This window comes from Triturus cristatus, chromosome 12, assembly GCF_964204655.1.
Source record: "Triturus cristatus chromosome 12, aTriCri1.1, whole genome shotgun sequence".
In the NCBI taxonomy this organism is placed as follows: Eukaryota; Metazoa; Chordata; class Amphibia; order Caudata; family Salamandridae; genus Triturus; species Triturus cristatus.
Window position 1 is genome coordinate 749,910,774 of NC_140595.1, and position 26,168 is coordinate 749,936,941.

The following is a 26,168-nucleotide window of genomic DNA, read 5'->3' on the forward strand; positions in this document are numbered from 1 at the left end:
AATTCACTGCCTCTGTATAATGTGTGTGTAATGTAATATGATATGACACCCTACATGTGGTGGCTACTATTTACTGTAGGTGGGGGGACAGGGGATGTAAATATATATATATTTTTTAAAACACTTTCCTTCGGGCCACCGCCACCTCTCAGTCTGCTCCTGCTGCCTCTGGCTCTTCCTAAGCATGAAGCACCCAGGTTCCTGACTCGCCTAGCCAATCACAGCGCTGCACTACAGCATTGTCATTGGTCTGAGCACCGTGGATCGGTGCTCTGAAGGGGAATGGGGGCCTGGGCATGTTCTGCACCCAGGCTGTAATGCAGCCAGGGTGCAAAAAATGCAGAGTGCGCATGACTGTTATGGTCGGCTCGCAGAGCAGTGGAGGGACACTCCTCTGCCATAGCGGAAGAGCCTGCGACTACACCATACATTGGTATGAATAGTGCTACAAGATTCATTTAAAACTTGTGAGAGATGCTATTGAGTGATGAGGACACCCTTGGAGGGTGGTAGTGAGTGAATCTGTTCAAAAGTAGGTCATGTGGGGTGCCAAGAAAGATTGACACATGACCTGGACCAATCTCTAAAGCCGGCCCTTCAAAGCAACATCTCACATATATGGCTGGATTTGGCTTAACATATGAAGCTTGACCTGGGCATGTAAAGGTAAACCTGTGTGTATAACTCTCTATCTGCCTTGTAGAGCTGTAGCGGAAATAAAAAGTTGTACTTTAGATCTAGAGGCTGAACAGTAGCATAAAAGGCAATAAAGGAAACTAAAAGACAGTAAAGGACACAGGCTGTACCAAGCTTGTTGGGATGCACCTTGTAGGCCACACCTGAGCCTATTATGATGTATCTGGACATTTGAGTCTAATAATAATAATAATACCGAAGCTTATAGAGCGCGCCAGCTACCCCAAACAGGGGTGTCCCGGCGCTGAAAGTAGAGGAAGCTAGATTGACCTAGAAAGGTGAGAAAAGACCGGCCTCCGAAAACCCCTTAAGCTGAGCCGAAGAGCCATGTTTTCAGGGCTTTACGAAAACAGGATTCTGAACTAGCCAACCGTAAGTGGCTAGGCAGATGGTTCCACAGTGTGGCAGTATTGACCGTGAAGGATCTTTCACCCAGACGTGATCTTCTGAAGCGGGAGGGGTGTAGCAGGTTGAGAGAGTTGGAGCGTAGCACCCGATTCTGCTTGTAAGGGCATATTCTGTCCTTCAGGTAGCGTGGGCAATTCCCGTGCAGGGCCCTATAGGCCAGGGTCATTGCCTTAAAAATTATTCTTTTCTCGACCGGTAGCCAATGAAGCAACCGGAGGTGCGGAGAGACATGATGTCGGAAAGGGATCTGGCGAACCAGTCTCGCAGCCACATTCTGAACCAGCTGGAGACGTTGGATGGCGTATTTGGGGAGACCTAGATAGAGGCCATTCGCGTAGTCCAGTCTAGATGTGACTGTGGCATGGACTACTATTTTCCTGCAGTCTTCCGGAAGGAGATGCAGAATTTTCTGTAAGTTTTTTAGTTTTCTGAAACAGGTTGCGGAGACCTGCTGAATTTGGGCTAGGAGAGAGAGATCAGACTCCCACCTTACACCTAAGTTACGAATGCAGTTAGCAGGGGAAGGTGGGGGTCCCATTTCCTCTGGCCACCATAGATCCGCATCGGGGGCACCGCCCAGACCGAAGAACATGACTTCGGCCATTCCTGCGTTAAGCTTTAATCTATTAGCGTTCATCCAAATGGCTATGTCATGTAGGCAGCCTTTGAAGTTCATGAAAGCCTCAACGGACTGCTCCTTAAAAGAGAAGAACAGCTGGGTGTCGTCGGCGTAGGAAATCGCTTTCACACCCCAGTTGTTGATCAATGAGAAGAGCAGAGCCAGATAAAGGTTGAAAAGTAATGGGCTCAGGGCGGAGCCCTGAGGGACTCCACACCATAGTGGAAGTGGGGAAGATTCAAATCTTCCGCTCAGGAAGGAAGACAGCCAAGCCAGAGCCTTTCCTCCAAATCCTGCACCATGTATTCTCTTGACAAGTATGGAGTGGTCCACGGTATCGAAGGCCGCCGACAGATCCAGGAGCACCAGTAGAGAAGAGGCTCCTGAATCCAGCGACCATCTTATCGACTCAGCTACCTCAAGGAGGGCGGTTTCTGTGCTGAAACCTGCCCTAAAGCCCGATTGTGTATCATGTAAAACTCCGCTTTGCTCAATGAAAGTGGACATTTGTCGTTGCACTAGTTTCTCGAGCATTTTACCAGGGGCAGGGAGTAGGGAAATGGGTCTCAGGTTGCTGAGATCATCTGGATCCCCATTTGGTTTCTTTTTTAAAGGTAAAAGTGTAGCATGTTTCCATGTGTCGGGGAAAGTGCCAGTAGATAGTGAAGAGTTCCATAACTGGAGGAGCGTGTCCACTAGGGGGGTGGATAGTATTTTCCACAGTTTGGGCGGACAAGGGTCAACTGGTGCACCGGAGTGGCAGTTCTGAATGGCCGCTAGCGCTTCCGTAGAGGATATAGGCGTGAAATAGCTAAATACCGGAGCCATTAACTTGGAAGGGGGTGTGTCTGATTCTTTAGTTGGTGCTGAGGGGCCGAAAGAGTCATAGACCTTTAAAATTTTGCTATCGAAGTGGTGAGCGATTTTGTCGCATCAGGCGTGAGTAGGTGTCATATTGGACTCTATTGCCGTGGGATTAAAAAATGATTTAACCACTTTAAACACCTCGCTGCAGGAATTGTCCTAAAGAACCCCGTAACCGGAAATGAGGGTGAGAGTGGGTGGAGTCGCGAAGTGTCCCTCCGTACAATCGGCACGTGATTGCCGTGACGGACCGGGGACCGCAACCCAGCAGCTTAACTCACGAAAATGCCCTGTAAAACAAACAAATAAACAATGCAGAATTACACAGTGTGCCCACGTTGTTTTAAAAAGTCCTATTTCACTAATTAAAAATCAGAGCGCGAAAGCAGCAATTTGTGCAAACCAGCAATGTGCAAATTAATAGATTTTACTTTATTTAAAAAGGGGAAATGAGGGCTGGCCTCACCGTGCGCTCTAGCAGGAACTGTAGCGCGGCCGGCAGGTCATCGCCCTAAAGTACCCCGTAACCGGAAATGAGGGCGAGAGTGGGTGGAGTCGCGAAGCGTCCCTCCGTACAATCGGCACGTGATTGCCGTGACGGACCGGGGACCGCAACCCAGCAGCTTAACTCACGAAAATACCCGGTAAGACAAACAAATAAACAATGCAGAATTACACAGTGTGCCCACGTTGTTTTAAAAAGTCTTGTTTCACTAATTAAAAATCAGAGCGCGAAAGCAGCTATTTGTGCAAACCAGCAATGTGCAAATGAATAGATTTTACTTGATTTAAAAAGGGGAAATGAGGGCTGGCCTCACCGCGCGCTCTAGCAGGAACTGTGTGCCAAACTAATCTTTGGCATATGAATCAGTTCCTGAGCATGAGGTGATATCTACATATAGGTTTTTATAGGACACAGGACCACTGCTGACATATGATGATAAGACTGTGTATAATAGGGCCCGGTCTACAGCATATGATTGCTGAACTCCTTTCACATCACGGCAACACCAGAATTCACATATACAGTAGATGGCTAATGTAGCTCTCTAGCTGCATCTCATAATTTAATTTCACATTTTTATCAATGCTATATTTGTTGTATTTTTATTACTGTGGTTATACCACTTCTAGTGTTTACCTCAAATTGAAAAATCGAAGGCCTTTGCTTCTTGCAGTATCATCAGGTGCACTGTTAAAGAGAACACTTCCTGTGATATCATCTTGTTAAACATCTTGGGATGTCACTTCCTGTAAATTCATCTGTGGTCACATTTCGTCAAATGCGCGTCCCCTACCCCTGACGTCGTAGTGACATTACATAGGATGGAAAGATACGCCTAGAATACCTTCTTTAGTCAGTGAATCAAGCCACCCAATTGTGCAGATAGCCACCATATCTTTCCTGGAGTTGGAGGAAGCAGAAAACCTTAGACATATGGACCTAAACTATGTATGGGAAAGATGTAGTGGGAACGCAGTAGGTTGGGTTACAATAGCCATAAGCCAATTCCCATGATTGTCATTGCTTTTTTTATTTCAGTCCTAAGTACAATATTGGAGGCTTTCGCTGGGCACAAGCCATGTCCTTCGCCATCCAAGAAATCAACCAAAACACCAGCTTTCTCCATAATGTCACTTTGGGCATGCTAACCACAGACACATGCCAGGACATGGCTAAAACTATAAACGGAGCCCTGTGGATGTTATCTGGGAAGGAGGAGCCAGTGCCCGGCTATTACTGCCAGAAGATGCCTATGCCACCACTTATAATAGGAGCATATGAGTCTATGGGGTCAGCTGCAATTGCTGGCATCTTGGGGCTTTTTAGGCATCCACAGGTAAGACGTTTGCCATACAGTCTCTGTGAAATGTTAAGTGATGTCAAATTTGGAGGAGAAATTAAGCCATGCAACAGCCTCTGAAATGAACTGGCGATAGTAAAACTGGTCATTAAGATAAAAGTCTAAACAAATCATGGAATCCAGTATGGAAAGGAAAAATTCAAGATCAAGGCTTACGTTTTTTGGCTGCAGGTGGTGGGCACCGGCACTCATTTTCACAGACCAAGATCTATTTCTCATCTTCAGACTTTGACCCAAAACAAGAAAGAATGGCAGAAAGGGGAAAAAGAAAGAGGGAGCGAAAAACAGTGACATAAGGAGAGAGCACGTATGCAGAACGTTCCTGCAAGAGTAAAATAAAGAAACAGGAAGTGTGGAGCATGTGGAAAAGAGATAGAATCAGGACAAGGCAGGGTTGGTATTTGACAATATTAACATTCTGTAGCATCCGCGGCAGGCTCCTAAGAAAAACCATGCGTTCATGTACTTACTTACTTACTTATGTGTTTATTTATTTATTTATCTATTTATTTTTAAACATTAATCATTTCTGAAATCCATGTATTGCCAGGCAATAAAAAGCCGGATGGAGGTGAGCAGGCAGTAAAGGCTTGGTGGACTTTATTTGTCATTAATAGGTAGGTTTTTATGTTTATGCTTTCATGACATAGAGAATAAATCTTTGTCTGGCAAACGGTGTGGGTCCATTCACCCTGAGGTGGGAAACAGCCTTTACAACAAATGTTTTTACCACAAGTATGCCTTTACCAAGGATGCCTTCACCACGAATTTCATCATTAAAGCATGAATGGTAAAGGCATCGTAGTACTAAAAAAAAAGCATTAGGTCTTACATATATAGAGAGAGATAGATAGATAAATAGATAGATAGATATAATATATTCACTAAAAAACAAAGGTTACAGGGACATTATAGATAGGCTCAGATTTCCCTTGTACAAAACCATAGAAATTCAGCTGTTATAGTTACCTGAGCAAACTATAACATATGCCCCTGCAATGCACTGCTTATGACCTCACATAATACATCATTCGTGACATGGCCCGTGTCATTACTGATGACATCTCATATGACATCACTGATGGCATCATCCACAGAACCACTCTTACACCCACTCACACCCCCATATAGAATCTGAGACACCCACTCACACACCTACACACACAACCACTCGCATATCCATTCACAGACCCATAGAACTACTGGCACACACTCACTTACTCACACAAACACACAACTACTCATTAAACCATACAGCCACTCATATAGCCACTTACAGACCTATGCATTCAGTCACATGCCCACTCAAAGACCCATACTGTCACTCACATACCCATACAACCACTCACCCACTCACACACCTACCAGCCACTCACACAGCCATTAACCAGTACAGCCACTCACACATCCATTCACTCATCTAAAAACCCTCTTACATACCCATTCACAGATCAGTACAAGCACTCACACACCCACTCACTCACCTATTCAGTCACTGGTACAGATACTTACTGCGCAAAACAGCCACTCACACACCTACTTACTTACCCATACACCTATTCAAACAGCCACCCACTTACCCATACATCCACTTACACACCCAGTCACTGACCCATAGAGCCATTCATAGTGTAAATAAGTCACCCATACAGTCAGTCAAACACACACTTGTGCACCCATAGATCTAAACACAGCCACTCAGTCAACAATACAGTGAATCACACTCACATTCACCCAACCAAATAGCCACTCACCCACCCATACAGTGACTCACACTACCATTCACTCACCAATACAGCCACTCACTCACTCACTCACTCACTCACTCACTCACTCACTCACTCACTCACTCACGCACTCACTCACTCATCCATACAACTACTAACACACCCACATATTCACCCATACAGCCACACACACACCAGTACAGCCACTCAGACACCCATTCCCACACTGATACAGACATTCACAGTACCACTCAGATAACATATATTTGAAACAGTATAACTCTTTTTTTATTGTCCAGGTACCAAAAACAATATAAACATTACATTTTGAAATCCCATTCGAATAACAGTGATACATAATATTTTATACAAAATAATAAAGCTCTATCATCAACTCATTTACATTTTATTATCTGAGCAAAGTATTATAAATAGGAATCCCTCCATCTCTTTAATGGAGCCCACAAATTCTGTCCCAGTTCTCTTCTTTTCCTACCCCAATAAACAGAAAGGGAAGATTCAATATTGTGTATACCCAAAAGTCTGGCGAGTCACATATGAAACACCGGTGCTTGTGTGTCTTTCCAGCCCGCTGATATAAGAATCCGAAGGACCGAGACAGAAATAAAAACAAGGGCTTCTTCTTCTTTATTCAGCCCCAGCTTACTATCCGTTCCCATTATCATAAGAGTAGGGGATAAATTAATCTTAACTCCTAATACCCTCTCCAAAAATTTCTCAATTTCCCCTCGGATTGTATTTAATTTCCCGCATTGTTGAAACATATGTACTAGGTTTGCGGGTCCTTCCTGACACCTAGGACAGTTATCATTATCTCTTTTACCCCAAACAAACAATTTTGCTGGCGTAAAATACAAATTAAAAAGGGTTTTATATTGTTGGGCTCTCAAATTCGTTGAGCGAAACAATCTCATAGCTAACTGGAGTGCCCTGTCGATATCTACATCAGGGTCTCCTAATCTCGATACCCAGGCAGCTTCCGTCTTTTCCAAATCATCTGGGATCCCTAACAGTAAAAATCTATATACTAATTTAATCTTAGTACCTCCTTTTAATAGATAATCCATCAATTTAATTCTGTTCCTTATAACAATCCGTGGTCTTAAAGCCATTATAGTACTATAGATTTGCACAAATTTAAACCCTTGATTCCCTGGGATATCGTATTTTTGCTGGATATTCTTGAATCCCATCAAGACCTCCCCTTCATAGATATCGGTTAATCTTTTAATTCCATGATGTTCCCATAATGTCCCCATACTATCTCCGCTAAGTTGTGGGAAAACCATAGAGTTCCACAATGGTGAATACCCATTAACTTTTGATATTGTTAGTAATTTTCGGACTTGTTTCCATACTTCCCAAATCCCTTCAAGAGCCTTGTACCTCATTTTTTTAAAATATCGCCGCCCAGTTTTACACAACAGAAGCCCCAATGCTTCTCTGCCCAACATAAGTACATAAATAGAGGGAGGATTTTGAGTACCAAATGACGATTCCGAGAGATTAGTGGCAGGATCAAATAAGATTGACATCTGGGTCAGCAGACACGCCCAATGATACAGTCTGATATTTGGCATTGCTAACCCCCCTTTTTCCCGAGGAAGAGACAAGTATTTCATTGATCGTCTAATTTTGCCATATTGCCAGATAAAATTCACAAAGATTGCTTCTATTGACCTTAATAAACTCTCATCTATAGCAAAAGGGATAGAGCGAAAGAAATATAAAATCTTAGGAAACATAGTCATTTTCAACACATTAACTCTCCCTATTATAGAGAGATGTAAAGTATCTATTCTTTTAAGGTCTGCCGTTATTGATTTCAAAAGAGGGGCAAAGTTTTCTTTTATAATTAAATCTATAGCTGAGCTAACCAAAACACCTAAGTAGACTGCTGACTCGGTATATCATATATCCTCTTTTTTGATATTGGCTGTACAAATTATCTGACTCTTATCCTCATTTAAACGATAGCCAGATGAGCGCCCAAATTCCTCCGCTATCCCTTTAAGAGCTGCTAATGCCCTAACTGGCTCAGATGTAGTTATTGCCAAATCGTCCCGTATAGGCCAATATTTTAGTCTCCATCCTATTGCACACTACTGGTTTAATATCATCGCAGCCCATAATTCTACATATCAAAGGGTCTATATATAGAGCAAAAAGGATAGGTGAGCAAGGGCACCCCTGACGCGTCCCCCTGGAGATATGAATTAATTCTGAGCTTTCACCCATTAGCTGAATTTTAGCCTTAGGGTCACGATACATGGCCTTAATAGCTTGTATTATATTAGGGTCAAAGCCCCTTAGGTCCAATATCCCCCATAAGTACTTCCATGCAACACGGTCAAAGGCCTTTTCTGCGTCGAGAAGGATCATGGCCATCCTTCCCCCCGAGGCAGCCTGCACATCGAACAAAGTAATAGCTCACCTAATATGATCAGTTGTTCCTCTGCCCGGAATAAATCCGTGCTGCCACGGGGAGACTAGACCGCCAATAATCCTTCCCAGCCTTTTAGCGAAAATGTTAGCATAGATCTTATTATCTGCGTTGATGAGGGATATTGGCCGATAGGATCCAGGGAACTCTTTAGGTTTTCCTTTTTTGTGAAAGACAATAATATTTGTTTCCTTCCAGGACTCCGGTATTACACCCGTGCACATTATCCCATTAAATAAGTCCAACAATATTAAGGCAACTTCATTCTGAATGCTTTTATAAACTTCTAACGGGATGCTGTCCGGCCCTGACGCCTTTCCAACTGCTAATTCCTGTAGTGCTTCCAATACTTCACCCATTTCCAAATCATTATCTAGCTCTCCTTTATCGGCAATGCTTAACTTAGGGCCACTATCCACAAATTCATAACTTCCGGTCTCTAGGTCAATCTCTTCCCTATACAGTGTCTGATAAAAGTTTCTAAAAACTTTCAAAATATCACTTGGTTCCGAATAGTTCTGGTTATCTTCACATATATTTGAAATAATATTTTTAGTTTTCCCTTGCCGGATCCGAAGTGCCAATAATCTACCTGCCTGTTCTCCTGTCTCATATAATTTGCCTCTATGAGTCTTATATTCACCTGCAGCTTTCTGAGCTATCTGCTTATGAAGCTCTGCTTGGATGATAGAGATCCTCTGCCGAGTCCCCCCACCATCTTTTCCCTGGCCGACTTCACTCATATGCTGTTCTTCTGCCTCTGTTAGCTGATTAATTAGTCTCAAGTTCTCTAGCTGATCTGCTTTCCTACGCTTAACAGAGAAACTAATTGTTTCACCCCTCAATGCTGCCTTAAATGAGTCCCACACATTATTTCTAGTGGCACTAAAACGATTAGCATCAAAAAAGTCCTGAGTCCATTTCCTTAGATGTTCAACATAGCTAGTATCCGCTAGTAATTTCCTTTCAAAGGTCCACCTTGAGAATTTTTTTTTAAAAGCCTCACATTCATATTCCAAAATCAGAGGGCTATGGTCAGACATAATTTTCGGTAATTTGTTAATATTAACTTTGTCCAATTCTGTTGCGGATACTAAAAAGTAATCCAATTTTGAATATTTCTGGAACGGACATGAGAAATATGTAAAGCCCGGATTATTGGGCTCTTTATTCCCCCATACATCTGCCAGGCCATGTGATTTAGCCAGGGAGCTGGTAGCTCGGAATACCCTAGGTTTTCTCCCTACATAAGGGTCTTTATTTATGAAATCTACATGAATATTAAAATCTCCACACACTATGACTGGACTAGGCCAGTTTGCCAATTCGGTTTCCAAAAAATCAAATATTTCAGGATCATCCTGATTAGATCCATAAATCACACAGATTGTACATCAAATTTCCAATTCTACCATTGCCCATCTCCCCACTGTATCAGCCAATTGACGTTTTGCCCCTCCCAATGTTGACTTGGCTAAAATTGCCACACCTCTTAGTATAGACGTCTGTGAGGAACAGGTCAGCAGATCAAAGCCTTTAATATTTATCAGATACTTCTTTTCCCAAGGTAAGTGTGTCTCCTGTAGGCATAGCACATCTATAGAATTTAAACTAACAAAATGCTCTAGTCTCAGCCTTTTCTTCCAATCATTTAGACCACCTATATTGACTGTACATATCTTGAAAATCCCCATTGCTACTTTTTAGATTTTCCTTTGACTTCACCAAAATACAGAGCCCAAACCATTATAGAAATACAAAAAATATCACACCTGAAAAAGGCAACTGGACTTATTATTTTTTTGATATTTTTCACCCCCTTCCCCGCCCCCCCGACCAACCCCAACCCTCTCACCCTCACCCCTCCTCCCCCCTCCTCCCCCATCCCCTCTCCTCCCCCTACCCCTACCCCCACTCCCCAAGAGGCGCTCAGACCGAGGTCTGTGCATGTGATGTATACAGCATTAGCGATCTGGGTGGATCTAAGCCAATCTTCCAAAATACCCATACCAGTGCCACCCACCACCCTAATACTTCAAAAAAAAAGCTTTTATAATAGTCGTAGGGTACAATATTCAGCCTTCAGGATTACCCAGGGTGTCCAAATACTCTTTAGCTTTTATCTCAGATGAAAAATATCTGGTCTGTCCTTCATAAACCACCTTGAGCTGCGCTGGATTAATTAGGTAGCATTGAATATTTTTCTCTTGGAATGGTTTAATTAACTGCCTCAGTCTCCAGCGTCTCTCTACCGTTGTATGGCAAAAGTCAGGACGGACAAAGAACGAGACCTCCCCATTTGATCTTCTCGCTTCAGGTCTAGCTTTTTCCAAGATAGTCTGTCGCAGGAGAAAATTCCCCAGGAATATCAAGATTACTCATGGTTTTACTTCCCCTCCTACAGTCGCACGTAGCTTAAACGGGGTGCGGTGCGCCCTTTGGATTTCAGCTGACCAATTCCATTCTAGTAGTTCCGGGAAGGTGGATTTAAATAGCTTAATTATATACGCTCTAGCATCTCCAGCTTCCACCCCCTCGGGGACCCCCAACACCCTGAGATTGTTCCTCCTCTGTCGATTTTCAAATTCTTCCAACTTCCACTGGATATCATTGATCTGCGCATTTTGAGCCTCCACTTGAGTGAAGGTGAGAGCTGTTTCTGCTTCAGTGGCTACTATTCTTTCCTTAAGGCTCGTCACCCTCTCCCCTATGTTTGTAAATGCCTTAGAAAGCTTCCTTACTACCCCCTGCATCTTTCTCATGGCAGCTTGAGCTTTTCGACTGTCCTGAGAAGTTTCTTCACTATGTGAAAGGATAGCTTGATGTATGACCTCCAGCATTGCGGTGTTTTCTACTGTTTCCGAGATAGGGGTTCCCGCTAGTATAGTGGCAGACGAGTTGTCCCATTTTAGATTGCTACTCCCTCGATCTTGAGTATCTGGTTGTGGTTTAGATTTAGGTTTTTTGGTTACTGTCGGTGGGTCCAAATCGCTTTCTTCCAAGTCAAATTCAGAATTACTGTCCCCTGACGTTGAGCTTTGTTCATCCTGGGACCACTCTGCCCCTTCAGAGACCGAAAAGAAGCAGTCACTATGCTCCTTTTCTTTATCCTGAAAGTCCCTATCTCCAAGGGCCGAATCATCAGCCACCATCAAATTGCTCTCCTCCTCCACAAAAATCAACTGAGATGGCCCTAATTCAGCTATTTCTCCCGTCGTATTAGGTATTTTTTGCGTGCCACTGTCTCCCAGCAGGCTAGGTAAGGTCGCTGAACCTTTCAATGTATCTGGCAGAACAATCCCAGAGCTGTTTGTATCATTCTTGTTCACAGGCAGTGGGGGGAGCGTTACATTATCTGATTTATCTATAATGGCTGACATATTACTTTGGACCAAAGTCTGGCTTGCTTCACTCCAATCTTGATTCCTCGCGGGTGCCTCCGGAGCTGCTTATGCTTCTGCCGTTGTCTCACTCCTCTGCTCCTTTCCACGGCTTAGCATTTCTGCTATCGACGAGCAGGCTGTTGGGCTGTTCTTGCTCGAAGCTCCGCCTTTCCCTCGATTCACCGGGTCCACCATGGGCGTCCGACGCTGGGAGCCCATTTGATCCACTGCTCCGGACTCCAATGCCGCTGAACCCGCAGCAGTTCCACCTCGGGGCTTTCGTGCTGCGGCGACCGTCTTGGTTCCTGCGGTGTTTGCTGCCAGCTTTGGAGCCATGCTTCGTCCGACCCTCGTCCTCAGCAGGTGAGAGAGATAACTCCAGATCGGGCGTCCCGTAGTCCGTAACGCGATTGCTGTAATGGCCGTCCAGACTTTAAACCGCATCTCAGTAAGAACCAGCCAATCATACATTCCTTGTCGGTTCGCTTTCAATACTTTTCCTTCCTTTCCTTTCTTGTGGGTCTATGGTTCCGTGGGGGTTACCAACACCATCCCAGCTCACCAATGCTGCTAACGACTCCTAAGCGGTCGCCATCTTGCCTCCCTCTTGAAACAGTATAACTCATGTTCTGCTTGGGTTTTCGGATCAGATAGAACCCACTCATCAGGGCCTCACTAACCCAGCCAGAACGTTACCCCCTCCCTAGAACCTATTTACAATCCTACAACCACATATATCTATCACCTAAGGACAGGGGATTCCTACTATGTATACCAAGATCTCACAATCGGCGGCCTCGCGATCCCATACGGATCCAGACCTTTCTGCCCATACGACAGTATCACAAGTGGCGGCCTCGCGGTCCCATACGAACCCAGACCTCTCTGCCCATACGACAGTATCAGCACAATCGGCAGCCTCGCGATCCCCTACGAATCCAGACCTCTCTGCCCATACGACAGTATCACAAGTGGCGGCCTCGCGGTCCCATACGAACCCAGACCTCTCTGCCCATACGACAGTATCAGCACAATCGGCGGCCTCGCGATCCCCTACGAATCCAGACCTCTCTGCCCATACGACAGTATCACAAGTGGCGGCCTCGCGGTCCCACACGAACCCAGACCTCTCTGCCCATACGACAGTATCAGCACAATCGGCGGCCTCGCGATCCCCTACGAATCCAGACCTCTCTACCCATACGACAGTATCACAAGTGGCGGCCTCGCGGTCCCATACGAACCCAGACCTCTCTGCCCATACGACAGTGTCAGCACAATCGGCGGCCTCGCGATCCCCTACGAATCCAGACCTCTCTGCCCATACGACAGTATCACAAGTGGCGGCCTCGCGGTCCCATACGAACCCAGACCTCTCTACCCAGACAGCAGTCTCAGATCACAAGTGGCGGCCTCGCGGTCCCATACGAACCCAGACCTCTCTACCCAGACGGCAGTCTCAGCACAAGTGGCGGCCTCGCGGTCCCATACGAACCCAGACCTCTCTACCCAGACGGCAGTCTCAGATCACAAGTGGCGGCCTCGCGGTCCCATACGAACCCAGACCTCTCTACCCAGACGGCAGTCTCAGCACAAGTGGCGGCCTCGCGATCCCCTACGAATCCAGACCTCTCTGCCCATACGACAGTATCACAAGTGGCGGCCTCGCGGTCCCATACGAACCCAGACCTCTCTGCCCATACAACAGTGTCAGCACAATCGGCGGCCTCGCGATCCCCTACGAATCCAGACCTCTCTGCCCATACGACAGTATCACAAGTGGCGGCCTCGCGGTCCCATACGAACCCAGACCTCTCTACCCAGACGGCAGTCTCAGATCACAAGTGGCGGCCTCGCGGTCCCATACGAACCCAGACCTCTCTACCCAGACGGCAGTCTCAGCACAAGTGGCGGCCTCGCGGTCCCATACGAACCCAGACCTCTCTACCCAGACGGCAGTCTCAGATCACAAGTGGCGGCCTCGCGGTCCCATACGAACCCAGACCTCTCTACCCAGACGGCAGTCTCAGCACAAGTGGCGGCCTCGCGGTCCCATACGAACCCAGACCTCTCTACCCAGACGGCAGTCTCATACGACAGTTCATCCTATGGTCACCATAACATACAAAAAGGGAATCAGTCTCACTATTCATCAGATCACACAAGGATTGCCAGTTCGAGTATAGCCTGTTCTCAGGTTCGAGGGACTCCTCTTTCCCTTATTCAGTTACCACTTACCTGATCAGGGTTAACATCTGTTCATGTAGCCGCAGCTGACTAGAAGAATAGGCTACCCACTTATACAAGAACACGCAGCACATGCTGGTTCACTACGAACTGGATACTTTATTACTCATTACATACACAATCACATAACATTACGATATAACACATAACCTGCAAAGAAAAGTGAAAGATTAAGTTGTACACTCTAATAAGAAAGGGTCGACATCACCTTAGTAGTATGTAGCCTGCACTCAGTGGTCATCTAGGTTCCCTTCTCGTCTGTATCTCGGCTCGCCTGGAATCACCCTTCTTCGAGTCACTGGGACCTCTTCCTTATCGGCTACTCTCTCCTCTCTGGCTATTCTGCTAGGAAAGCATCTGTCTCTCGGTTCTTCTCCGCCTCCAAGATGGCGTCTGTCTTCCCTGGAATAAGTAGTAGCTTTACTGCTAGCGGCTAGATGCCGCCTACGGACTGAACATGTAACTGCCTCAGACTTTCACTAATATAGAGATGCATTTTCTCATGGAAAATTCCGGCCCGTAACCTGCCGCCCACCAAATTCTTGTACCTCCCCGTACCAAGGACACGTTCCCAGCCGGCCGGCCTGATGTAGTGTCTTCGGCATGAAGAAAAATACAATCCTTCGATAAGGGCCGGCCTGAACCGGTTCTCTCCAAGCGAATAACACCTCATAACTAAAACATAACTCTTGGCCTAGAAGCATCCCAAGCTGCCGAAGCAGAAAGAAAGATGGAGTCTCTCCCGTTTGAGGCCTACCAGGCCTGAATTCAGCACAGCTCCATGAAATACCCTCACTACAGGACAGGTTATCCCTAATACTAACGAATCTATCCCCTAGGCTATGTGTGCAAGCCCTGATCTATGGGGAAGAGCACAGAATCATGTCAAAGTGCCTAGTAAATAGGCTCCATTCACTACTCTAACCCTTAGGCTTGAATGGTAAGAGACTGAAGTCACATTCAATCACTTGTTAACACAAGAAGGCCAGGAAAATCGAGCAGAACATTTCACCCTTGACTTCAGTCTATTATACATTCATTAAACGGAACTAACATCTGTGGAAGAATAATATGAAACAAAACTAACTGATCTATGTCTAGTACCAGGTGTGCAGAATTGAAGTAGAGAAGGAATACACTGAATAAAGCAACAGATGGAAATCAAAATGGCGATAGTAATCAGAATACCTCCTAATATTTGACGTAACAAATGCAAATCAGGTAACCAATTAAAGAGCCAGTCAAACCAGCCCTGATCAATGTGTTTTCTAACTTCTTCTGTCAAGTCATGTAGCTTGTTAATGTGAGCTCGAATGGATTGTGTATGATCAGACAAGTTAAAACAACAAAGACCCTCAAAATCAGAACAATCGTGTCCATGTTTAAGCAAAAGATAATCAATGGCCGCTCGATTTTGCAAGATAGCCCTTCGTTCACCCTGGGCGTCTAATAGCATGTCCGACAGGACTGTGGAAGTATTATTAATGGATTTCACCATCCAGCAGGCCATTTTCTCAATAGATTTGGCATTATAAACTGCCAAAGCAGGAACACCAATAATTGAAATAGCCAGGCTAAGGTATTCGGACTTAGAATATAAATGCAAAGATGAGTCACAATCCTCCTGTAATCTCACTGTATCTCGAATCACACGAGAGTTGGCATTCGGATGTGAGGAAAACATTAATAAACTCAATCTAGTAATGGCACAAGGGCCTCCAGAAATATTTGCGGAGACATATGGCCAGGAAGTATTACCACATGAGAAAAGCCATCCGGCAGGTAGTAACATCGTGCGATAATGACTGGGGGCAACTACCATACTCTTGCAAGTCATGTTATTCTGAACAGAAGTACATATTTTCGGCGTCCTTTGAAGGCACAAAGTTCGTTCATGAGCGGTGAATGAGGTGGCCCCTTTCAATTTTAAACGCATACATTCCGAAATTGCACTAGGATTACACGTAAGGAAAAAACACAAATCACCTTGTGTGATATTATAGGTAACTATTTGGGACTGGATGGGGGGTATCGGGTCTGACAGTTCAGTACACAAGGGGCAATACTGATGGGTAGCGAAATCGCCCAGAAGAACATTGGGGCGAGCGGTTGATATATTGAAAATATGAGTCAAAGTCTCCAACGAAGCAGGAACAGCAACCAAAAGAGTTGACAAAATGTCATTCACTGATCTCATCGGTGTCAGGCAGAAATGAGGGGCGTTAGTCACCCGTTTCGCTAGTGAAGTCCAAAAGTTCGATGACGAATCCCACGCAGCGAAGGAACGCGACACTCGGGTTCTCAACTCATCCCTGGTTGATGGGATCCCTCCTCTCTCGTCGTACCAGCCCAAAAACAGTCCGATGCCGACACATCCTGCAGCAACAGTCCAAAGAATGATCTGAAAGAGAATCAAATACAGGCATTATTCATTCTCGTAAGTAACATTTGTCAGCCGGGACTGCTTCCCAGCTATCTTTCCCTGGTCTCATAACTAAAATGGTATTATCTTGACCGGTTGCAATGACCTCTGCTTGTTCAGGGGGATTCTTAGGCGACTGCACCCAAACTCTGGCCCCAGGATTGTCTGTAGAGCCAAAACCTTTCTGGCCTCGTACAGTTAGCAACGTTGGGGCAGTGCCTTTTACCATCTCACCACTGAAGACAGGCATTATTAGCAATTGAGCCACTCGGTCAGTTTTATGTATCAGTAAGTCAACCTCACTGCCATTCAGCAGGAGCACCTTAATCTCTCCCTGATAATCACTATCAATGATTCCTCCAAGCACCTGAATGCCTTTTACAGCCAGCCCCGATCTAGGGGCAATTAATCCGAAATTTCCAGGTGGTATCTGAACACCAACACCTGTCTCAATGATGACTCGATCTTTACTTTTTATAATGGTGTCATCCATGGCATGCAAGTCTAAACCTGCCGACCCTGGGGTCGCTCTGCATGGAGCCAAAGCTCCGGGAGTAATCTCCCAGTACATCACAGTCTCTCTGATCTCATTGGGTTTAGCAACAACATTCGGAGGAAACAGACGCATAAGTGGGGATTCAGCATTTAGAAAAGGACGGTTATTCAAAATCAATAGCGCTTGAGGCAAAAAATCTCGCCAATTCTTATACTTGTCATCTGTTAATTTGCGCAGTTGGTCTTTTAGCAGGCCATTCAACCTCTCCACAAGACCCGAGGCCTGTGGATAATAGGGTATATGAAACACCCATTCAATATTGTTTTCCACACAGAATTCCTGTACCAATCTTCCACGAAAATGGGATGCATTATCAGATTGAATTTGGAATGGCACACCATAATACATCATAATCAATTCCAATGTTTTAATAGTATTCAGTTGGGTAGCTTGCTTACAGGGAAGGGCCACCAACAGGCCCCTGTATGTATCAACAATGGTGCAAACATATTGACAATTCCTACTCATAGGGAGTGGACCAATGTAATCAATCTGCCAAATTTGAGCGGGCACTTTCCCGCGATGTAAATGACCTTTAACAATTTGGGGCACTTTGCGCTGCCTGATATGCTGACAAATGGGACAATGTAGAATAACATTTTTAATTAAATCTAGGGGAATATAAATTCCTCGATCAGCAGCCCACCTGCTAGTGGCTTTCTCTCCAAAGTGTCCTGCTTTCTGGTGTGCCCATTTCGCCAATCCCGCAATATCAGAATCTTGCGTGTCCACCACTGCCTCAGCAATTTTAGATTTCTCATCTGCAATATTATGAAAGAATTTGTCAAGAGAGTCTATCGGGGTATGAGCATCCACATGGAAGATTGTAACAGTACTCTGTGGGAGCATTTCCCAAATCTCCTGCCATAATTCTTTTCCCTACAATTCCTTGGAATGGATTTTCCAACTATGGGAATGCCAAGTCGGTAACCAAACTGCCAGTCCATTGGCAGTAGACCAAGAATCGGTAAAAATATGACATATGCCAGGTAACTCTTGTTTCAGAACTTGATAAACAGCATAGAGTTCAGCAAATTGACTGCTCTTACCCTCACCAGTTGTACTCAGCAATTTTTGTGTGATCGGATTATAGGACACTGCCTTCCAATGCCGTTTCGTCCCTATGAACCTTGCTGAACCATCCGTAAACCAGACATGGTTTCTGTCCTCTGCGGACAAATCATCAAAAGGTTTACCCCACTTAACAGGAGATTCCTGTACTAAAGGTACGAAACATTCACTCTCAGTTTCAGTTGATGGCGCCCGTGCCACCTGCTCATGCAAAGATGCAACTCCTTTTTGTCCCACACGTGCCCTATCTTGTATATACCATTTCCATTTAATCACACTCGCCTCTTGAGCGTGTCCAATTCGGTGAGTTTTCGGCGAACTCATAACCCACTGCATGATAGGAATTTCAGGTCGCAAAACTATATCATGTCCCAAAGTCAACTGCTCGGTATCCACCAGAGCCCAATAACATGCAAGTAGCTGTTTCTCAAAAGGTGTATAACGCTCACCAGCATCAGGTAACTTTTTGGTCCAGAAACCTAACGGTACTCTACTCTTGCCTTGTTTCTGCCACAAACTCCAATTCGCATAAAGGCCTTGTACAGACACATTCAAATCCACATCACAATCACATACAGGCCATAAATCCAGAGCATGCTGAATTGCTTCTTTTGCCAGACTGAACGCATCTTGCTGTGGTTTATCCCATTCAAATGCATTCTTTTTACGAGTGACACGGTACAAAGGGGCCAATATTTGACTCAAATGAGGAATATGCTGGCGCCAAAATCCAAACAAACCAATGAAGCTTTGGGCTTCTTTCCTATTTCTCAGAACTGCAAAATCAAGAATTTTCTGTTTAACCTGAGGGATCACTTCTCGGTGCCCTTCATGCCAATTAATACCCAAAAATGTTACAGCTTGGGACGGACCTTGTAATTTATCCGGGTTGATTTCCCAACCTTTCTCACGCAGGCACTCAATGACTCTATCCAATTGGGTCTGAACTTCCTCTCGTGATTCGCCTTGGATCAAAATATCATCAATATAGTGACATATCTGAATTTGGGGATGAACCGGTACCTCAGCCAGATGCTCTGCCACCAGCCGGTGACATATCGTAGGACTATGCACATAGCCCTGAGGAAGACTTCTAAACGTCATCTGACGCCCGTTCCACGTAAAACTGAATTGTTCCTGACACTCAGGGGCAATCGGAATCGAAAAGAAAGCATTAGCAATATCAATGGACGCATACCATGTACCTGGATGTTTTTGGATTCTTTCAATTAGGGTAATAACATCCGGTACTGCAACAGTCAAAGAGGGTGTGTATCTATTCAATTCTCGATAATCAACAGTCATGCGCCAAGAATTATCACTCTTACGTACAGGCCAAACAGGATTATTCCAAGCAGAAGTAACTGGGGTGATAACACCTGCATCCACCAACTCCTGAATAGTGGTACTAATCTCTTCATGACCACCCGGAATACGATACTGCTTCTGACGAACCACTTTTGTCGCCTGGGGAACTTTTATGGGGGGCATTCTTAAACGACCAACCCGTACAGGCCTGGACGATATATAATGTTTAGTTCCAAATTGGTAACATCCATCATCTAAGTGCAAAGTCATTCCTTTCAAAATATCAATTCCAATTATGAATTCTAAGAGTGGCACCACTAATACAGAGTATTCTTTTCTAGGAATTCTACCTATTCTCATTTCAAGTAAGGTTTGAACTGCGGGAGTTTCCTTTCCGCCTAATCCGGTAATTGTAAAAGGCTGACCTTTAAACTTCTTCAATTTTCCATGAATAAGAGTGGCCTCCGCTCCTGTATCTACCAATGCTCGGGCCCTTTGGACATTACGATGTCTCCAATAAATATCAATATCTACATAGGGTCTATTATCTCTGTGAGCCCATCTGTGTACTGGAGCTTGACCTATTTCCTAGTCATCTTTACTGCGTTCTGTGTACCAGGATAAATCAGGATAAAGACTCTCACGTTTCCTAGGTATCGATACCTCCTGTTCATATCCATCTCCATTACGAAATGGATTACTGTTCCCTGCATTGTACTGCGGGTTTCGATCGGCCAATATGTGTCGATCCTCTCTCCTTCTCAACTCAGGGGATTGATCCCTATCATCTCTACGTCTGCTGTTAACATAATCATCTCTCCCCCTCTCTCTTTCCCCCACTCTCTCCCTGTCTCTCTCACGACGGGGGGACAAATCACGCACATAACGTCGATCATCACGAAGATCAGAGCGCCCACGGCGGTCGTCATCACCGCTACCGTCAGAAAAACCACGATCACACTCAGTTGTCCGAACACGCCGGGCACCCTCCTTTCGATCCAAGCCACGTTTGCGAAACATTTCCCACAAACGAGAAGTGGTCTCACCATCAATGTCCTCCTTCCGCACACCATCAGCCATAAGACCAAAAAACATATCACGTCTAGTAAGTTTATTGTCACCAGGAGTACGAGTGTCAGGCCGGGATTGCCGTTCAGGTTTAAACCACTCACCCAACTCACCGAGTTGGCGTACCGATTCCAGCACCACAGATAACATGTTACCAGTCTGATTAATTAATAAAGTCATCATAACCTGCTTATAAGCAACAGGGGAAGAACGAATAATACGATTCCGCACAGAAGATGTCAAGAAACCATCAAGCAACCTGTCAGCAGTATTCAGAAAAATTGCCGTTTTCATCACCTCCTCTTTGAGACGTTGCGTAGCATCGCGCAAAGTATACCACGGTTTGTCATTCACAGGCCAGTCAGACTCAGTAGGATATTTTTGATTACAACCCTCAGTCGCCAATTGAAGCAAAGAAATTTGACCACCAACATTAAAGTTACGAAAATGATCCTGTACAGTAGAATCCGAACTCAAGGAACAAAACTTCAAACAATCGCCAGCATCCAACATAATGCCAGCAGCGCCCAGTTCATAAAGGCGCACCATCCATGTGAGTAAGGACTCACCAGCTCGCTGCCGAAATCTTTGTAAAATATCACTAATTTCTTGTTGAGTAAAATCCTCCAAAGAGTCTAAAGCAATACCATTCGGAGCACCGGGAGCCTGCTGCAACTTCCGCCGAAAAACCGGATGCACCGAGACCGCGGGACGAGCAGCACAAGGAGCTCGACCAGTACACGTAGAGGAACAATCAGTGTAAGAAGCATCGACCCCACTCGAAGGACGAACGCAATCATGGAGTGCACCATCAGAGGCGCAAGAAGCAGACTTACAATCACGGCCGGAGCGAGAGGACTCGCGCTTGGCAGACTCCTCACCCGAGGAAGGAGAATCACTCGAGTTCCAGATATTACCATCCCATTCATCAGGATTCCAATCCAGTCCGGCTTTCGCCACGACCAGACGCACCTTTCGCTTCGAAACCCGACCACGCCGATTTTTGTATTTATAACGAGCAATTCGCACAGCCGCCCTCTCGGCAATAGTTTGGTACGTCTCAAGTTTGTCAGCAAGTAACTTATTTTGACACCGCAACAAAGTATGAGCATTCTGAATCTCAACAAAATTTGCTTCCACATCCTTATGCACATTCTGTAACTTCAACAACCTCTCATGCAGGATCCTGTACGCAGACAAAACAATCCAACCTCTGCGCCCCAAAACGGGAAGTTCATCACCCTTAGATACCGGCGCCTTCTGTAAACAAGTAATCACATCAGCCGGCTCCGCCAGCTCCAAAAAAGAATTCCAATTCTCACTCAAACCAGTAGAATCAGCCCACTCACGGGCTAAGGCTTCATAAGGCGTTGAATCCCAGCCGGGAATATCAACGGGTAACTTAAAAGTAGATTTCGACTTTCTAGAAAACATGTTTGAAAATAAAGAAAAAGAGAAAAAGAAAAAGAAGAAAGAGAAAAGAAAACTACACTCACAGTTATGTAAAAATAATATACAAACGAAACCACGCACGCACCAGAAGCAAACACGATACAACCACAACGCACACAGGTTTCGTAAACGGTTCGTGACGCCAAATGTTCTGCTTGGGTTTTCGGATCAGATAGAACCCACTCATCAGGGCCTCACTAACCCAGCCAGAACGTTACCCCCTCCCTAGAACCTATTTACAATCCTACAACCACATATATCTATCACCTAAGGACAGGGGATTCCTACTATGTATACCAAGATCTCACAATCGGCGGCCTCGCGATCCCATACGGATCCAGACCTTTCTGCCCATACGACAGTATCACAAGTGGCGGCCTCGCGGTCCCATACGAACCCAGACCTCTCTGCCCATACGACAGTATCAGCACAATCGGCGGCCTCGCGATCCCCTACGAATCCAGACCTCTCTGCCCATACGACAGTATCACAAGTGGCGGCCTCGCGGTCCCATACGAACCCAGACCTCTCTGCCCATACGACAGTATCAGCACAATCGGCCGCCTCGCGATCCCCTACGAATCCAGACCTCTCTGCCCATACGACAGTATCACAAGTGGCGGCCTCGCGGTCCCACACGAACCCAGACCTCTCTGCCCATACGACAGTATCAGCACAATCGGCGGCCTCGCGATCTCCTACGAATCCAGACCTCTCTGCCCATACGACAGTATCACAAGTGGCGGCCTCGCGGTCCCATACAAACCCAGACCTCTCTGCCCATACGACAGTGTTAGCACAATCGGCGGCCTCGCGATCCCCTACGAATCCAGACCTCTCTGCCCATACGACAGTATCACAAGTGGCGGTCTCGCGGTCCCATACGAACCCAGACCTCTCTACCCAGACGGCAGTCTCAGATCACAAGTGGCGGCCTCGCGGTCCCATACGAACGCAGACCTCTCTACCCAGACGGCAGTCTCAGCACAAGTGGCGGCCTCGCGGTCCCATACGAACCCAGACCTCTCTACCCAGACGGCAGTCTCAGATCACAAGTGGCGGCCTCGTGGTCCCATACGAACCCAGACCTCTCTACCCAGACGGCAGTCTCAGCACAAGTGGCGGCCTCGCGATCCCCTACGAATCCAGACCTCTCTGCCCATACGACAGTATCACAAGTGGCGGCCTCGCGGTCCCATACGAACCCAGACCTCTCTGCCCATACGACAGTGTCAGCACAATCTGCGGCCTCGCGATCCCCTACGAATCCAGACCTCTCTGCCCATACGACAGTATCACAAGTGGCGGCCTCGCGGTCCCATACGAACCCAGACCTCTCTACCCAGACGGCAGTCTCAGATCACAAGTGGCGGCCTCGCGGTCCCATACGAACCCAGACCTCTCTACCCAGACAGCAGTCTCAGCACAAGTGGCGGCCTCGCGGTCCCATACGAACCCAGACCTCTCTACCCAGACGGCAGTCTCAGATCACAAGTGGCGGCCTCGCGGTCCCATACGAACCCAGACCTCTCTACCCAGACGGCAGTCTCAGCACAAGTGGCGGCCTCGCGGTCCCATACGAACCCAGACCTCTCTACCCAGACGGCAGTCTCATACGACAGTTCATCCTATGGTCACCATAACATACAAAAAGGGAATCAGTCTCACTATTCATCAGATCACACAAGGATTGCCAGTTCGAGTATAGCCTGTTCTCAGGTTCGAGGGACTCCTCTTTCCCTTATTCAGTTACCACTTACCTGATCAGGGTTAACATCTGTTCATGTAGCCGCAGCTGACTAGAAGAATAGGCTACCCACTTATACAAGAACACGCAGCACATGCTGGTTCACTACGAACTGGATACTTTATTACTCATTACATACACAATCACATAACATTACGATATAACACATAACCTGCAAAGAAAAGTGAAAGATTAAGTTGTACACTCTAATAAGAAAGGGTCGACATCACCTTAGTAGTATGTAGCCTGCACTCAGTGGTCATCTAGGTTCCCTTCTCGTCTGTATCTCGGCTCGCCTGGAATCACCCTTCTTCGAGTCACTGGGACCTCTTCCTTATCGGCTACTCTCTCCTCTCTGGCTATTCTGCTAGGAAAGCATCTGTCTCTCGGTTCTTCTCCGCCTCCAAGATGGCGTCTGTCTTCCCTGGAATAAGTAGTAGCTTTACTGCTAGCGGCTAGATGCCGCCTACGGACTGAACATGTAACTGCCTCAGACTTTCACTAATATAGAGATGCATTTTCTCATGGAAAATTCCGGCCCGTAACCTGCCGCCCACCAAATTCTTGTACCTCCCCGTACCAAGGACACGGTCCCAGCCGGCCGGCCTGATGTAGTGTCTTCGGCATGAAGAAAAATACAATCCTTCGATAAGGGCCGGCCTGAACCGGTTCTCTCCAAGCGAATAACACCTCATAACTAAAACATAACTCTTGGCCTAGAAGCATCCCAAGCTGCCGAAGCAGAAAGAAAGATGGAGTCTCTCCCGTTTGAGGCCTACCAGGCCTGAATTCAGCACAGCTCCATGAAATACCCTCACTACAGGACAGGTTATCCCTAATACTAACGAATCTATCCCCTAGGCTATGTGTGCAAGCCCTGATCTATGGGGAAGAGCACAGAATCATGTCAAAGTGCCTAGTAAATAGGCTCCATTCACTACTCTAACCCTTAGGCTTGAATGGTAAGAGACTGAAGTCACATTCAATCACTTGTTAACACAAGAAGGCCAGGAAAATCGAGCAGAACACTCATTAGTAGTACAAAGAGAATAGAAATTCAACTTAGGCAGTGGCCTAATATATATCTTTAAGTCTCAGAAATGTTTATGAAACACTTACACTCACTGCAGGATGTCAGGAGTGATGTCATCTGTGATGTCATCATTGACGTTCACTGACCATGTCATGAGTGATGTAATATGTGCAGCAATAAGCAGTGCATTGTGTGGGAGTAACTTCTAGTTAGCTCAAGTAACTATAACTGTGAATATATATGGTTTTGTACGAAGTGAAATCTGATCTTAACTATAAAGCCTCTGTAATCCTTGTTTTTTTCTGTGAATTTGTAATGTTTTTTTTCTATTTTATATCTATAACATCCCTGTAACCTTTGAGTTTTTTGTGTGAATTTCCATGGTTTTCCTTGAAGCTGAAAATAGCGAAATGAGAGGAATGCAATGCGAGGGCACAAACAAATGGGGGAAAAGCAAGGAAAAAGCAGTAAAAACAATGGAAAGCATGGAGAGGACATTCAAAAATTGGCAAAAGAGCAAAGAGAAAGTAGTGAATACCAGTGAATGGAATGGAAAGGATAGACAAATGTTAGGTGAAAAAGCACGGAGAAAGTAGTAAAAACTAGTAAAAAGCAAGCAGAAGGCACAAAATACCAGAAAATAAACAAAGAGAATGCAGTGAGGAAATGAATATTATTGTATTTTATTTATTATTATTTTTCTTGAATCCACTGACAGGCCCTACTCTATGGTTTTTGTTCCGAATACATGATTATACTGAATCCACAAATCCGGATTTGCCAAAATTCTAAAAAAATATTCATATACATTCAGTGCATTAATTTCATGTAAGAGTTCAGTGTACACCTATAAAAGTATATATTTATATGCACATTAATTTTTTTAAGCAGTAGCTTTTTCACAGGTCCGCAAATAATACCTGTGGCATTGTGTGATTACACATAGAAACTTTGGCTTATGATTGGCCTGATAACTGCCACACAATTTGTTTTCAAAGAACCACACCCAAAATCTGTTATTTCTAACTGAACTGTGCACACAGCTACACTGGATAGAATAAGGCTCTTGGTTTTGAGGCCTCCAAGTTGTTAGAAGCCTCAATTTCAAACATCATGGCTTTATCCAGTCCATTTGTTAGAGAAGAGGATCCTGTACTGCTGCAGGAAGATGAGGAGGAGCAGAGTCAATCAATGAATAAAGAAATTGAGGGGTGGCAGTCTTTTACTATCCCCTCAGG

At 45.5% G+C, this 26,168-nt stretch overlaps 1 protein-coding gene across 1 annotated transcript in view; it reads left to right on the forward strand.

The window, feature by feature from the left end:
- The first annotated feature begins 4,170 nt into the window (after nucleotides 1–4,170).
- LOC146782688 (extracellular calcium-sensing receptor-like) overlaps nucleotides 4,171–26,168 on the forward strand; it is a 168,468-nt gene continuing 146,470 nt past the window's right edge. The window contains exon 1 of the mRNA XM_085637182.1: nucleotides 4,171–4,428. Within this exon, the coding sequence (XP_085493308.1) occupies nucleotides 4,171–4,428 (258 nt within the window). The remainder of the gene's footprint in view (nucleotides 4,429–26,168) is intronic.